This window comes from Silurus meridionalis, chromosome 19 (assembly GCF_014805685.1).
Source record: "Silurus meridionalis isolate SWU-2019-XX chromosome 19, ASM1480568v1, whole genome shotgun sequence".
NCBI lineage: Eukaryota > Metazoa > Chordata > Actinopteri > Siluriformes > Siluridae > Silurus > Silurus meridionalis.
This window is the reverse complement of record NC_060902.1, coordinates 12,028,009-12,043,526: the sequence shown is the minus strand read 5'-3', so window position 1 is coordinate 12,043,526 and position 15,518 is coordinate 12,028,009. Positions and strand designations below refer to the sequence as shown.

Genomic DNA, 15,518 nt, shown 5'->3' with positions numbered 1-15,518 from the left:
GATTCAATATTTGTTTAAAAAAAAAAAAAAGTTCATGTTTGCGTTTATACTGTCTGATATTCAACTTTCCAAAATAATATTTATAATTAGTTATAACTACTACTACAAGTGTACAAATGTAATTTCAATATCAGCATAAGTAACATTTTGATATCAGATACAAGTAAGTTGACTTTTTAGAACGCCTTCTGTTTATATAACGCTCCTTTAAAACACAGGCACACGTTCGCGCATGCGTACTAGTGCAGCATCGTTACAAGAGGAAGTAGTCAGGTGAAAGGTTGGAACTTGTCATATTTATTACATGCGCATTTTAGTGGCCTGTCATTCATATCAAGGATCCCTTTTTTTCCCATTGAAAATAATGAACTCATCTCTGGAGCATCCCATTTGGAAGAGGAAAAAACAAACAAACAAAAAACAACAAAACAGTCTTATAAAAAACCCTATGAAGTGTTGTTTCTCTAAAAAAAAAAATGCTAAAGCTGTGACCCAATAAACATAAAAGCAAAAAAAAAAAAACATCCTTCAACACAATTTAACTTAAGATGATAAAGCATGCATTACTGCGACTGCGTGTAAACACACACGTGCACGCAATCGAAAAATAAAACAATAAAAATGGCCACCACCCTGATCCTACCGGTAACACACAGCTAAAAAAATCTAGTGTACATTATTCACTAGACCGGACATCAAGCATAGAAAACACCTCTTCTACGCTCAATACAGATACACGAGATTCAGAAGACCATTTAAAAGGTGTATGAGATGAGTGTTGTGGTTTTGTTGTGTAACATTTATTAATGCAGTGCATGCAAGACAACATGCTGTTTCCTCAGGTCATATTCTGAACCCTCAGAATCAATCAGAAAACCAGTCTTTGACTAGAAATGATTTGGGGTAAAGGGAAATCGTTGGACACGTAATAAATGAACAAAACCAAAACCTGTGGTTTTCGCTCAAATGAGCGTGATAAATAAATTAAATAAAATAAATCAGAAAAGGAAAAAAAAAAAAGTCCTGCATGGTCACCAACGACAGAAGCATGCCTCATTCTTCGTTCCACGGATCAAGAGTGAGGCAGCATGGGAAATTGTGGGTGCCACCAGTCCATGAGACGCACGCTGTGAACAGGGTCCAGCACAACCTGGACGCCTGGTTCCCCTCTCAGCCTTTTCCCCTGGAATAAGGGGGAATCTTGGAACTCCAAGCGCACCCGGTGGTGCCGCATGTCCGTGCTCACGTTAATGGTAAACTGAAAGAGGCAGAAACAGTGCGAGTGAGTTTGCGTCGGGTTTTCTTCAGAAGCAAGAAACACAGATAAAATGTGCGTCAACAATGTGCCGAGAAAAACATGCTGGGAGAGGAAAAAAAAAAAAAAAAAAAAAAACATACAATGGCAATGGCCTTGACAGCAAGAATTTTACCTTTGTTTTTACATTTTTTAAATCATTGTAAAACCAACCAACAGTATTTCTTAGTCTACCAGCCACTTTTAGTTAAATATCAACACATCACTGTACACTCCAGCCGAATAGCAAAATATTAAGCTTTTAGTGCTCATCACAAATCATTGGTCAGGAAATTAGCAAGAATTAAACGAATACAAACAGTAACTTATTATGGGATAGCGTAAACTCTGCATGTTTCCCCACAAGGTTTACACATTTACAGCCTTTTTTGGTTTTTTTTGTTTTTTTTACACAGAAAGAAGAATCAATGTTGTTCCATTCAATAATGATCTTTAAACAGTTGAGTAGTTGAAGCTTTGTGAACGCCGACATGTTCCATTATACATCAAACATTTCATTTGTTATCATGATTTCACCTTGATTTTACCGGAGATTGTACAAGACGAGAACAACTTCAAAAGCAAACAGTGGCGCAGGAGACGTCAGGAATGCATGGGTTTCATTCTTTGCTCTTTTTCTGACTACCTATTTTGCATTAAGATCATTAAAAGCTTGAAATGTTAGGATTTCGATCTTGGCTCGTGCGTTTTGTTTTAGTTTTTTGGCACAGCTTCAAAGTTCGTGTGGAGTCTATGATTAGACAAAGCAGGGCTGTTTTGAGAAGAAAGAGAACCTACACTACACAATATTAGGCAGGTGTTTTTAATGTTATGACCATGCACATTTCAAGTGTCATTTCAACGCCTAGTATGGAAAAAGCCCTGGACGCATGCACGTTCCAGATTCCACTGTCACACGCTTGACTCTGACCAGTGCAAGAGATCAGGGGCTAGAGCTATCGATTAGTTTAGTAATCAGGTATTCTACTGATTAGTCCATCGATTAATCAGATAAAAAGTACTTTTTCTTCATTAAGGCGCAGAACACTAAATATGCAAGAGAAAATAAGACGGGTCTTTTAAAATGAAACAGTAATTTGTTCGCTTTTTTGTTTGGTTTTTTTTTAGAAAAATCGACATTTTTAGTGCTGAAATGGCAACCTGTGAAAACTAAACGATTTAGTGCATTTACTGCCATATTAGTTTTAAATGCAAATACAAATATAGAAATAAAAAAATATAAATAATTATATAAAATAATATAAATCTATTTCAAGTTATAAAAAAGGTAAATGCACTTTACGGTGTTTTCTTTGTTTTAGGTTGAAATGCTCACAAACTTTGGAAGCTTTCTGGTGTTTTCTTTGGCCTGAATCTTCTCCTCGCCCCCTCGCTGTTTTCTCTCCGTTCCTTCGTTTTTCATTCTGCATCGTCTTCTGTGTTTACCTGTCCAGAGGTCTGATTTATAAACGTTGCGTACGCACAAAACGAGGCTGAAAACGTGCGTATGCCACTTTCCGCGCAAAGGTTGTGATTTATAAAAAAACTAACGTGACGGGAGAAAGTGTGCACCTGTGAGTAAACTCCGAGCCCTGCGTACGCACAGCGTGGAAACACTGAAGGCGAGAAGGGAAATTGGCGACACAGATTTGCATGGAAAGTGTTTATAAAAGAGATCCCAGTGCAGTACAGATTTTATCGGGTGGTGCATCAGTAATAATGGTCCGTGGGGAAACAGTGCTTTGTGTGTATTTAAATGGACCTTGATACTTTTTGTTTTCGAATTACTCAAGTTATTCGAGGACTCGTTTCGGCCCTAAAGAGATCAAACAACATTTTAAAATATTTCTAAAAATTGACATTGAAAGTACACTATTTGGACAAAAGTAGTGAAACATCTTAGAGTCTTATGTGGCTCTTTCTAAACTGTTACCTCAAAGTTGGCACACGATTGTACAGATCGTATTTGGATGCATTAAATTTTCCCTTTACTTGAACTTGGAGACCCAAACCTGTTCCAGCATGACAATGCCCCTGTGCACAAAGCCAGTTCCATGAACATGCGTTACATTGATTGGAATAGAATATTTTGAGCTCTGATTTATAAAGATCTGTGGAGCTCTGACCTCAACCCTATTAAACACCTTTGGGATGAACTGGAACACCGGCTGCACCCCAGGCCTCATCACCCTAGATCAGTTCATGACTTCACTAACAACTATGTGACTGATTAAACCTCCACAAGCGCACTCTAAAATCTGGTGGAACAGCTCCTAAAAGTGTGGAGGTTATTATAACATATGGATCTGATGGTCAAGTGTCCACAAACTTTTGTCCATATTAGATTTGACAACACAGGCTGTTTAACCTGGATATATTTTAGAGTAGTCAATGTGCAGCTTGTATAGCAGTACAGATTTACTGTCCTGTAAAAAATAACTCAACATACAACCTGTATGGGACTCTTGTGAGGCCCGTTCTGAGTGGAACCCGTCTTGGAAAACCACTGTATTGTAACTCAGTTCCAGGGTGTTACCGATCTTCTTATAGCCGAAGCCATCTTTGTGTAGAGCACCAACTCTCAAATCCTCAGAGAGTCTTTACCATGAAGTGCCATGTTGAAGATCCAGTGTTCAGTATGAGAGAATTGTACTCAAAAGCAAAACATTTAAACTGCTCTAATACAAGATACACACGTCTGTATGGTCCTTTCAAGCAGACAAAAACGAAGATTATGAGCAGGACCTTTGGCTTTGCGACATACAACTATTATTACTTAGTGTACTCACTTTTGTTGCCAGTTATTCTGACATTAATAGCTGAATGTTGAGTTCTTTTCAGAGCACAGTAAATCTGTACTGCTAAATCTGTACCCTTAGCAGCAACAATTGCAGTCAAGTGTTTGCGATTAACTTGCAATGAGTCTGTTACATCACTATGGAGGAATTTTGGTCACTCATCTATGCAGAATTGTTTCAATTCAGCCACATTGGAGGGTTTTCGAGCATGAACCTCCTTTTTTAAGGTCATGCCACAGCATCTCAATAGGATTCAGGTCAGGACTTGGACTAGGCCACTCCAAAGTCTTCATTTAGTCTTTCTTCAGCCATTCAGAGGTGGACTTGTTGGTGTGCTTTGGATCATTGTCCTGCTGCAGAACCCAAGTTCACTTCAGCTTGAGGTCACAAACAGATGGCCGGACATGCTCCTTCAGGATTTTTTGGTAAACAGAAGAATTCAAGGTTCCATTTATTACGGCAAGTCTTCCAGGTCCTGAAGCAGCAAAACAGCCTAAGATCACCACACTACCACCACCATATTTTACTGTTGGTATGATGTTCTATTTCTGTCTCATCAGTCCACAGAGTATTTACCCAAAAGTCTTGGGGATCATCAAGATGTTTTTTGGCAAAACTGAGATGAGCCTTTATGTTCTTTATGCTCAGCAGCAGTTTTCGTCTTGGAACTCAGTCAATTTCTTATGGTGGAGTTATGAACACTGACCATAACTAAGGCAAGTGAGGCCTGCGGTTCTTTTGCTGTTGCTGTGGGGTCTTTTGTGACCTCTTGGATGAGTCGTCACTGTGCTCTTGGGGTAATTTTGGTCGGCCGGCCACTCCTGGGAAGTTTCTCCACTGTTTCATGTTTTTGTTATTTGTAAATAATGGCTCTCACTGTGGTTCGCTGGAGTCCCAAGGAATGGCTTTATAACCTTTTACAGACTGATAGATCTCAATTACTTTCTCATTTGTTTTTGAATTTCTTTGGATCTCGGCATGCCCTATTTGAGTGATTTCTGGTGTGGCTAGAGAAATTGAACTCAGGTGTGAACAGGGGAATTTGAATAATCGCTGCCATGACATCATTCATGATTGTGATTTTTATAGCCCATAGAAGTGTAAGTGTGGGGTTTCAGCACCACCCAGTTACTATTATTAAAAAATCCAGAGTGACTGGATAAATCTCTGTAAAATGTACATGTAAGTGTAGTGTCACTGACCAGGGATAGAGTCATGCCCATAACGACAGAAGTGAAGATGAAGTTGAGGGTGGTGACACGCAGCAGGTAGCAGTCCGAGTCTGGGTTAAAGTTGACGTCCTTATACTGCATGGGCAGCAGAAGGCTGTGAGCACAGCCATTTTTGACTTTGGTTGGCTAAAGAAAAGAAAATTAAATAAAAAAAAACACCACTTGTGATAATTTGCAGCAAAATATTCAAATCCCAAATGCTCTTTTAACACAAAGTCACACATGATTTGAGGATCTTGACTGAAAGTGACCTGGATGACTGATGACCTTCATAGAAATGTTAGTCAAGAGAACATATATACCTGCTTTTTAAACTTGAAGTTGAATTCCCACATGGGCTCGGCTCTTGTCCCGGAGACTTTGTTGACCCAAAACAGCAAACACTACAAATAAGGGAGGAGAGGGGAAACAGTCAGTCTTTATTCCAGGAGGGTAGAGCACTGTGGAGTTCCGTTTTTCTCGACAGCTCATTATTTCTGTGGCTAACCTTGGAATTGAGTAGTGTGCTTGGAGTCGAATCGGGAAGTGGTGGACTCTTGGACACTCGGAGACTGAACGGCTCATAGAGATGAAAGAGGGAGCGGATTACACGGGCACGGAGAAAACGCATCTTTGAAAGCGAGTCAGGCTGAAAGCGAAAAGGGAGGTCGACATCGAGACTGTAGTGTCTGAGAGAGAGAGCGAGAGAGAGAAGAGTTCAAGTTAATGATTAATGATCATTATAGTTTCAATCACAAAACTGAAGCAGTTAAATTCCCCCTATACACAATGGACACATTTCTTATTATGCAAGCTATAATCTGTTCTGATTTACACTGATTTGCCTTAACATTAATGGTGTAAGTTCCTCTTGTGTCAAAAACAGCTGTGATCCATTAAAGCATCGACGCCACGAGACATCTGAAGGTTTGCTGTGGCACCACCTTTAAGTCTTAGGAGTTGAGAGTTAAAGCCTCTTGGGATCAGGTCTGTTTGCCCGGGACATCCTACAGATGCTCAATCAGATTGAGATCTGAAAAATTTGTTGGCCAAATCAAACCTTCAATCTGTCATGTTCCTCAAACCGTTTCGGAGCAATTTCTGCAGTGCGACAAGGTGCAATATGCTGAAAGAGACCACAGCCATCAGGAAATACCAGGAATAATCATACTTTTTCTTTATAAAAGAGCCATACTGAATAAGAGAGAGAAATATGACTGGTCTCTCAAAATAAACTTTCTGTCAGCTTCTCCCATTAGGGGTCGCCACAGCGGATCATCTGCATGTTTGATTTGCCACGTTTTTACGCTGGATGCCCTTCCTAACGCAACCCTCCCCATTTATCCGGACTTGGGACAATTCCACACCCCCATTCCACAGTAAAATGTGTTACGTGATTTGCTCTTAATTCCGGCGAGACAGGAAAAAAGATCCTGTTCTATAATCTACATGTCTGTGGAAGTAAGAAAAGGATAATTTGCTCGGCTCACTCTCACCTTCTATAAAGTCTTTTCCAGAACGCAGCAGTGCATGTGACTGTCCAGGCATTCTTACAAATAAGCGCAAACCTGCAGATGTCTTCAGGCCGGATGTAGGCAGCAAGAACATGCCAGATGTCGATGGGATACTCTTCCCCGTCTGCGCCTTCGCCGTTTTCTACGACATAAACCGCAGTCGTTATCCCGAAAACGGAAACTAAAAGTCAAACTGCAACGTCTGTGCAGATCTACTTGCTTGGCGGCCTCGGATCGCGAGCTGTCGTGCAAAAAAAGTGCAGTAGCTCCAGCATGTCCGAAATCACAATTTACACACTAACCACGAATCACTTTCTTTACTGCACTACAGGCCATGTTTATAAACTGTAGGTCAGAAAAGCAAACTAAGAAAAGCCCCGTTACCTTTGCGCCTTTTGTTCTTCTTTTTACGTGACCCTCTGCTTTCCCAGTCACCTTCCTCAGAGTCCAGCTCTTCACTGCTGTCATTCACGTCTTTCGCCTCGTCGGCGGCTGACGACAAAACTTCCTGTACAGGACCTTGCGAGGCTTCAAGCCCACACAGCAGCTTCACTGCAGCACAGAAATCAACACATATATATGTTTTATATAAATCATGATCCAATGTTTTAACACAAAAAATCTACTCTTAAATGCTTATAAATGAAGGATCCCCAAGCACACACATTGTGTTGGAACACATTGAACTAAATGATCAGGAGGAAGTTTCGATTCATTGAGCTACATTTTGAGGAGTTGTTTTACAAGGAGATCCAGACTGGTTTGATTGGTTTTCACAGCTTACCCTCTTTTTCAAACGCATTAGCGATAGCTTTTTTCAGTCTTCCCGACTTGACGATGGCAGGATCGGCGTTGGCATAGTCAGCCACCGTTACTGCAACCAGAGCGATATGACAAACACAAACCGGAAGTTACATTCACATACCTGATATCGACTTGCCTACACAGCTACATTCAAATGATGCAGAAAATAATTAAAACCAAACATCTAAATTAATATTGAATGCACTGTACTTAAAACTTATTTATCCAATTATCCAGGAAGCTTTATCCGCCTCGCCCAGCGTCTTTTTTGCGGTGGAAATAAAAAGAGCAGATAACCAGAATATACCTGACTCCGAGCAAACAACGTCGGCTCGAAATTTCAGCCGTTTTCTGTACCCTTTCTTGGGCATGGCGACGACGCAGGACTCGGGTTGTCTACCGGGACTGTGTACCCTGCCATGGTTCCAGCAGAGGTAACGAAAAACCGAGGAAAATGAGAGGGAAATTGAAATGAGCTCCTCCGGGATCTTCAGCCATCATGGAACTGACCTTTCCGCTCGCGTACTTTCACGCGAGAGTTCATGTTTCCTATTACGTCATCTCGAGATTTTGTTTCACAGGAGAGTCTGGGTTAAAGGAGTGGCTGATATGGGGAAATTCAAAGAAATACAATCTAGTCATATGAAATCAAATTGTATATTAATAATAATAATAATAATACTAATCATCATCATCATCATCATCATCATGAACACGTCTTCCTGTGAAACCATAGTAATGCAAATGCAATTTTTGTGCATTGTAACTCTGTCTGATCTCTTCGTTGGTCATTTATATATTATTAATCAGATCAGCTTCAATATAATCCAGTGGCATATACATATTCACAATATTCATTCATCTTTTGGACTGGGCAAATAATATCAGATTTGTTCCTTTCACCACATGTCTATTACAACAACCACCGACCTCATAGATGTTCTCCATTCCCTAACACTCAATGTTAGCACATGTCCACTTTTACCGAGTGGGTGATGTGATGGTATTAAGTCATGCACATCAGTAATGTAATCCGTCCATCATGTGATTTAAGGTCAGATTTGGGAATGCCATACACTTATTTCAAGTATAGCAGCCGCCACCCAGATACATCAACGTGTCATAGCACGCCCTTGATATAATTATAAATATGTAAATAAAGAAACATTGTATTTTATTTAGGTTGCATGAGAAATGATGCAGGGAAAAAAATCGTTTTGGGTCAGTTTTAAAAGACTGCCAGCAGGGGGCGCTATGCGGCGCCGCTATTTCAGGCGGTCTGCTCACAGATGAGGGCGCATGACAGCCCGAGCGCTCGCGTGGTGCTGATGTGAGGAGCGCGCCGGGGTTTTTATTTGGTTACTTTTTATATTTTGTATTTTTTGCACGATCGTGGGGGGACACGCGGGTCTGCGCGCACACGATGGCTTTTATGTATCGCGTCCTTCTATGGCGAATGCGTTCTCGCGGATGAATCCTGTCTATATGTTTATTATTGTGGAGATCGGCTGCGTTCCTGCGCGCTTGAAGAAGGAGGAGGAGGAGGAGGAAGAAGGGAAGGAGGAGTTGGATCGTGGCGGATGGCAGATGGCAAAGGGATCTGGAGGATGCGATGGACACGATAACCGCGATAATCACTGCAACTGGTGGGCGTTAATTTCGGCACGATTTGGAAACGGCTGGAGCATGCAGCCTGATGTGCTCCTCATGTAAGTCCGTCAGAAGAATGACACGGAGCACTGGATTCAGGGTGGAGAGTGTCAGGGTGGAGAAAGCCTACACCCAGGCAGTTCCTAAAGGTCAAGTAGTGTAGGAAAAAGTCATGGTTTTTGAAAGTCCAATCAGAAGGTTGTTAGGGCTTCTTCAGTGAGGGGAGATACCAAGCACTGACTGATCCAAAACCAAACACCTGCCTAGACAGCTTCACCTTGAGGGAACTGTCCGAACAAGACTTCATAGCAGACTCTCGGAATAGGCTGACAAAATGATGTGCGAAGTGATGCCGACCATCAACGAAGGGGACTCGACGAGTTCCCAGAGGGGTTCTCAGAACGGCTCGGATGGAGAGTCCAATTTCGAACAGCTGATGGTGAACATGCTGGATGAGAGAGACAAGCTGCTGGAGTCGTTGCGTGAGACCAGAGATGCTCTTGTGCAGTCACAGACCAAGCTTCAGGAGGCCCTTCATGAGAGGGATGCTCTTCAGAGACAGATCAGCTCAGCGCTGCCACAGGTAAAGCGCTGCTCACGTGCAGGAAGTGGGTTTGTGGCTTCGAAATGTCATGCCAAAGTCTCGGGTGATCTCCAGCCCTCCTCCTGGAGGATAGTATAGTTCACTTGTGAATTGATCTCCAACAGAAGGTTAGTAACTGCAGATTGGCACAATGAAACAGAATTGCTCCAGGAGCTCTTTACCATGTCTAATTCTGCTCACAAAATCTCAGGTAGAGAAAGATGTCCCAAGTAGTGATGTGAGTGAAACTGGGATAGTTAAATCATATTAGTCTTTATTTATGTAGGCAATATGTAGCATTATATGCATGCTGTTATGGAACATTCTACCAAAAAACAAAAATAGATGTTTTATTCTTGTTACTACACAGCATTTTGCCAACAATGACCAATCTTCTCCATTCATGGCGTTTTATTTATTGCTGTCCTGCAAGCCTCTGTGATCACTAGCTAGCTAGAAAATCTGTCTAGCTCAGGGGTCTCCAAACGTTTTCCTGTGAAGGCCACATATCCTATTCTTTCCTTAATGGTCCTCATTGTCGGTCTGTAACAGAGATTTACTGTGCCGGATCGACTACCAGTATTATCAGTATTGGAGATTTTATTATGATTTTAAATGTATTTCTTATGCCTCCTAATGCTAGTTTATTATTTTGTGAGGCACTGTACAGACAAGTAAGCATTATATATATATATATATATATATATATATATATATATATATATATATATATATATATATCCTATTAAAAGATTATTATTACTATCATAATTAAATTTTTTCTTATTAATTGCTATTGAAATCAAAACATTTAATTAATTATGCACATGGTCGGTGGGTGATTCTAAGAAATCATTAGGCTATGCTAAGGAGGTTGACCGAATGTGGATTGTACCAATAGCTATGTTGGATCGTACTTGCTGATAACCGATTAATCAACCAATATTTTTACAATGGATACTGAATAAAAAACAACAATAACACTCCATGTAATATAATACTGAACTTAATTAGAACAAAAAAAAAATCATGAGAATGTGCTACGAATGTATTTATTAATAAATATAATTATATAATTACTAAATTATAAATAACAAATGTAACATTGCCATCTCAAACAGCACCTGGTGCTATTGATTCGCCTCTAGAGGTCGCTAGCGTAATGCCAGCGAATCGGAAACCCGGAAAAACTATCGGTATGGACTATTGCTGATAGCTGATCGCTCCAACAATCAACTATGCCTCAACTTCTATTAATAAGTAAGGAACATTTTAGTTTGAAAGCCAATCTCTCTAGAAAAAACCTTAAATTGTGTCAGATTTGAGCTAATCTTTTTTAACAATGGGCTCAATATTTACTGGGAAGTATCTGTCCAGGAGAAAAATTTTAGAGACCTGTGCTCTTTGTTGCTCTGAATTTTTACTTCAGCATCCATCCCTTGATACATTTGTGAACATTAATAATAGATCAATATGGTGTGGTGCTGCTCAGGAATGTATAATGAGTGGGGAGGCCCCGGCTTTAGAGTCTATAAGCAGTAACGCCATCCATTTGTTTGATTTCCAGAAATAGCTGAACTCAATTTCCAGAAATAGCTGAACTGGGGATGACTTAATTCATTCCATTGACATTTGAGAGGAAATGTCACTGACATTCCCAGTGTAAGTCACATCAAGAAAAAAAAGTCCATTTAGAAACAAATTAAATATGTTTATATTGAAATTTTATAGTGTGGCTGCAAATGCTGGACTTCTAGATTGCGATGCAGCTCTACAAAGCAGAGACCTTGTTTGCTTGGTTAGTGATCTATAATAGGACAAGCACAGAGGCGTTGATGGTAATAGTAGATTCTGAATTATATTGATGAAACCTGAACTGTTTGCCCAGAGTGTGCAAATAAGGAGGTGAGAGATTTAGGCAGTGTAAAAAGACTAGACTTTGAGTTAGATATAAATTCTCAGCATTCTGGATCATCTAGAAAACCCACATGTGAAACTCAAGATGGATTTTTCATTTGATTTTAATCAATCAATGAATTATTCATGGTGACACATTTTCATTACGATTCGTGATTCCACACTTTATTAAGTGACAAGTAAACATTTGTCTCCTCAAAGGTGCAGCATAATTCACTAACTCGTTTCACTTGGCTGGGACTCGGAGACACTACGGCCTGTCGGTTACAATCAGCGCCGCGAATGATGAACCATTTTTAAACTAATTTATGGAGGGGCAAAGACAGTGAATTAGATGTAAATGTAGATAATGAACTTTGGATTATCATTGGCTGGAATCCTTCTGTGCGCAAATGTAATTTGAGTTGTCATTAGTATGCAAAAACTTTAATAACCTGTGCAATAAGAAGCAAACTGAAATCCACTTTGTATATAAAGGTATATTTAAGCATATATCAGTGTGGTGAAGGTCAATCTGATAGAGCAGATGTAATAAAACCAGCACCATTATGATGTAAAAATACAGTGTGTGTGTATATATATATATATATATATATATATATATATATATATATATATATATATATATATATATATATAAAATTGCCACGAGTTAACTGTGATTAATCACAACTTAATCGCACTTTTTTATCTGTTCTAAATGTGCCTTAAATTAATATTTTTTCAAGTTTTTAATCCAATCATCATGGGCATGGGCAAATATTGATGCTTTTTGCAAATGTATTACTGAAACCACCCTAAACATAAAGCAACAAGAACATTGATAAAGATAGTAGACATGTTTTTCAAAGAACTTGTTCATGTCTATTAAACACATGGAAAAAAGAACATAGAAAAGTCCCCATACTTCTCTTTCCTTGCACTGAGCCAGTTGCTCAAATAGACAAACCTGCTGACATTTTCAGATGACAGAGCAGCTCATAAAAATACTCTTGATTTGGGACTTTGTAAAATGTAGTAATGTAGTAAAACAAATGTTTAGTGATTCAAAAAAGAGTCCTTTATTTAAACGCCACTAACTTTATTAACTCGTGATTATTGCAGCACACATTTATGTTTAACCATTTTTTATTTAAAATATTAACAAATATAAAAGAGGCGAAAATAAATCCTTCAATGCAACACACATTTAATAATGACGTTCTTACTTTATTCAGATATGAACAAATAAATAAACTGAAAAATTATTTTTAACCACTCTTTATTTGTTGAACTGATACACCAAGTCTGAAATCAAGCACCAAAATCGGCCATGATGCACAAATCCGGCAATTAATACCGTCCGTATGGAAACATAGCAAAAGTTCAGTTTGGTGTCCTGATGGTTTACGTAATTTAAAACATATTAGTTTCTTTAAAACATTTACAAGAATACTTATCCTCTATATTTGTCCATGCCATTTTGATTATAGTATTAAAAAATTCAATTATTAATTAAGTGTTAATTTAAGGTACATATACAACAGAGCGAAATGTGTGATTAAGTTGCCTTTAATCAGGAGTTAACTAATGACAATTATGTGATTAAATATTTTAATCAATTTAATCAATATATATATATACACACACACACATTTCATATCAGTTTACACAATAAGGATCTACTTTTGATCTTTGTTTGTCTTTTGGATTATAATCCTGTCTTTCTCCAGGCTACCCAATAAAGCAGAAAAAGGTCTAGAGTTGTACACACCTCCCTTTAATTTTTGGCATCTCTGGACTGTTCAGGCATTAGAGGGTGTTGATATGGGTCATGCACACAGTGTGAAAGATAGGTGTGGAAAAAATCTGAATCTATTTTAACCTATTGTGTTATTTTTTGTGATTGGTGCTTGTTAATCAAGTGTACCTAGCAAGGGCTAATGCAGATCACTTTGTCTATTATTTATCATCTTTTCTTCTAGCAAAATGGAGAAGGAGATAATATTCTCCAAACCATCTACAAGTTACACAAAGTTACAGAAGACCGAAACGCACTCGGGGTTTTTTCGGTTTGTTCAAAAGGGTTACACCAAAGGATTCTGTTTGTCATATTTGTCTTTCAGAGAAAACAAAGCAACATTAATGACTTCAACACTTCAAAACCTAATGCATGAATCAAACGTGTGTGTGTGCTAAACATTTTGACCCACATCATTCTTATTATGCCATCTATGAGGCCATTTTGGTTGTAATTTGCATGTATGTATATGTGCCTGATTTTAGCATGTATGTGAGTATTAATGTACTTACTGTAAAGTCATTTTACACAGATCTACACAGGTCCTGTATTTTGATGGCTTTGTAGTTTGGCAATCTAATGATGAAGTCTCTAATTATAGCCATTCAGGAAGCTTTCTTCTGTCTCACATTTTTATGAGTAAGTAGTCACCTTGCCAGAAATGGAAAATAGCACATTGCCAACTCTGTTCTGTACCTGCTCTGCTTTTCCAACCCCTCCACACCACCACCACCATTCATGTGTTTTGCTGCTTCCCACCTCTAAATCGCATTCATTCAATTTACAAATTTTATTTCAAATTTAATTTAGTTTGGTGAGAGCTGAAAAAGATGGCGCTAAGAGTGTTTTATTTCTGTAATAAAAAAAAGTAATGCACATATTCGAGAAAACATTCTTATTGTTTTTGTGTTTGTTTGCTTATTTATTTATTTATTTGTTTATTTTGGGGCCCAATGGGCACTGGATTAAGAATAAATAGAATATTACCCTCAGCTCAGTTTATTGTCAAGAATTTAAGGCTATCATGGGCACAAATCACCCATACTGGCCAGTTAAAGATTAGAGGGGATAAAATATAATTTGGTCCATTTTCAGTCCTCAAGTGATTCTTGTTTGCTGCTGACAGAAGTGGCACCTGCTGTGATCATCTACTCCAAGAAAAGGTTTAATGTGTTGTCCATTTTGAGATGCTTTTCTGCTCACCAAAGTTGTAAAGAGTGGTTGTTTCAGATCGTATAGACTTCCTGTTGCCTCAGACCAATCTGGACCACTCTACAATCAACAAGGTGTTTCAAACCGCAGACCCGGGATGTTTTTCTGCACCATTCTGCATAAACAGTTTTGTGTGAAATTTCCCAATACTTGAAACAACCCCACCTGGTACCAACGACCCTGCTCTGGTTGTTCTCAAGAGGTTAAAGAGTGCAAATTGATTTATCGATCCAAAGCTTGTCTCTGTTGTGAGACATTTTGTTAGCCAGGGTGAGTGCAAATGTCACATCCATAACACTGGAATCACCCTATAACATGATATTAACTACAGAATAAAACATGGTGGGGCGTTACTGGTAAATAATAAAGGATGCAGCCCAGCACAAAAGTTGAGTTACTGTTACCACCTACTGTACTAGTGGATACTTCTGCTATGAGAGCATGTGTTTTATTCATCTTTTTAATTCATCATGTAACGGTCAATGAAGGCAGAAGCAAGTGGATTTTTTTCCAAAGCAAGATCTCAGCAACAAGGCAAAACATAAAGAAGAGGGACAGAAGTTGCAGGACAGCAACCACTATTAAGGATTAAAGTAAAACAATACACGAGGAGCAAAGTGTGACTTAAATACAGCTGATCATTCAATGAAAACCTGATGCAAGTACCAGGAGTCATGTGATATGGAGGTGCAGTGGCTAATGGGAAACAAGAATTTGGCAAGGAACAGAGAAGTCATTAACAAAAGCTTGACAAT

The 15,518-nt window shown here is 38.9% G+C and overlaps 2 protein-coding genes across 6 annotated transcripts in view; one reads left to right on the top strand and one right to left on the bottom strand.

Annotated features, from left to right (window-relative positions):
- Positions 1-276: 276 nt before the first annotated feature.
- tmem183a (transmembrane protein 183A) lies at positions 277-8,138 on the bottom strand. Its single transcript, XM_046875695.1, has 8 exons — positions 7,929-8,138; positions 7,602-7,691; positions 7,202-7,369; positions 6,800-6,959; positions 5,812-5,992; positions 5,627-5,707; positions 5,295-5,450; positions 277-1,258 (listed from the first exon to the last, which is right to left on the bottom strand). The coding sequence occupies exons 1-8, from the start codon at positions 7,990-7,992 to the stop codon at positions 1,073-1,075; spliced, it is 1,086 nt and encodes a 361-aa protein (XP_046731651.1). The 5' UTR covers positions 7,993-8,138; the 3' UTR covers positions 277-1,072.
- A 783-nt stretch (positions 8,139-8,921) lies between these two features.
- ppfia4 (PTPRF interacting protein alpha 4) overlaps positions 8,922-15,518 on the top strand; it is a 120,826-nt gene continuing 114,229 nt past the window's right edge. For all 5 annotated transcript variants that reach the window (XM_046875262.1, XM_046875261.1, XM_046875264.1 and 2 more), the window contains exon 1: positions 8,922-9,854. In XM_046875262.1, the coding sequence (XP_046731218.1) occupies positions 9,606-9,854 (249 nt within the window). In that variant the 5' untranslated portion in view covers positions 8,922-9,605. The remainder of the gene's footprint in view (positions 9,855-15,518) is intronic.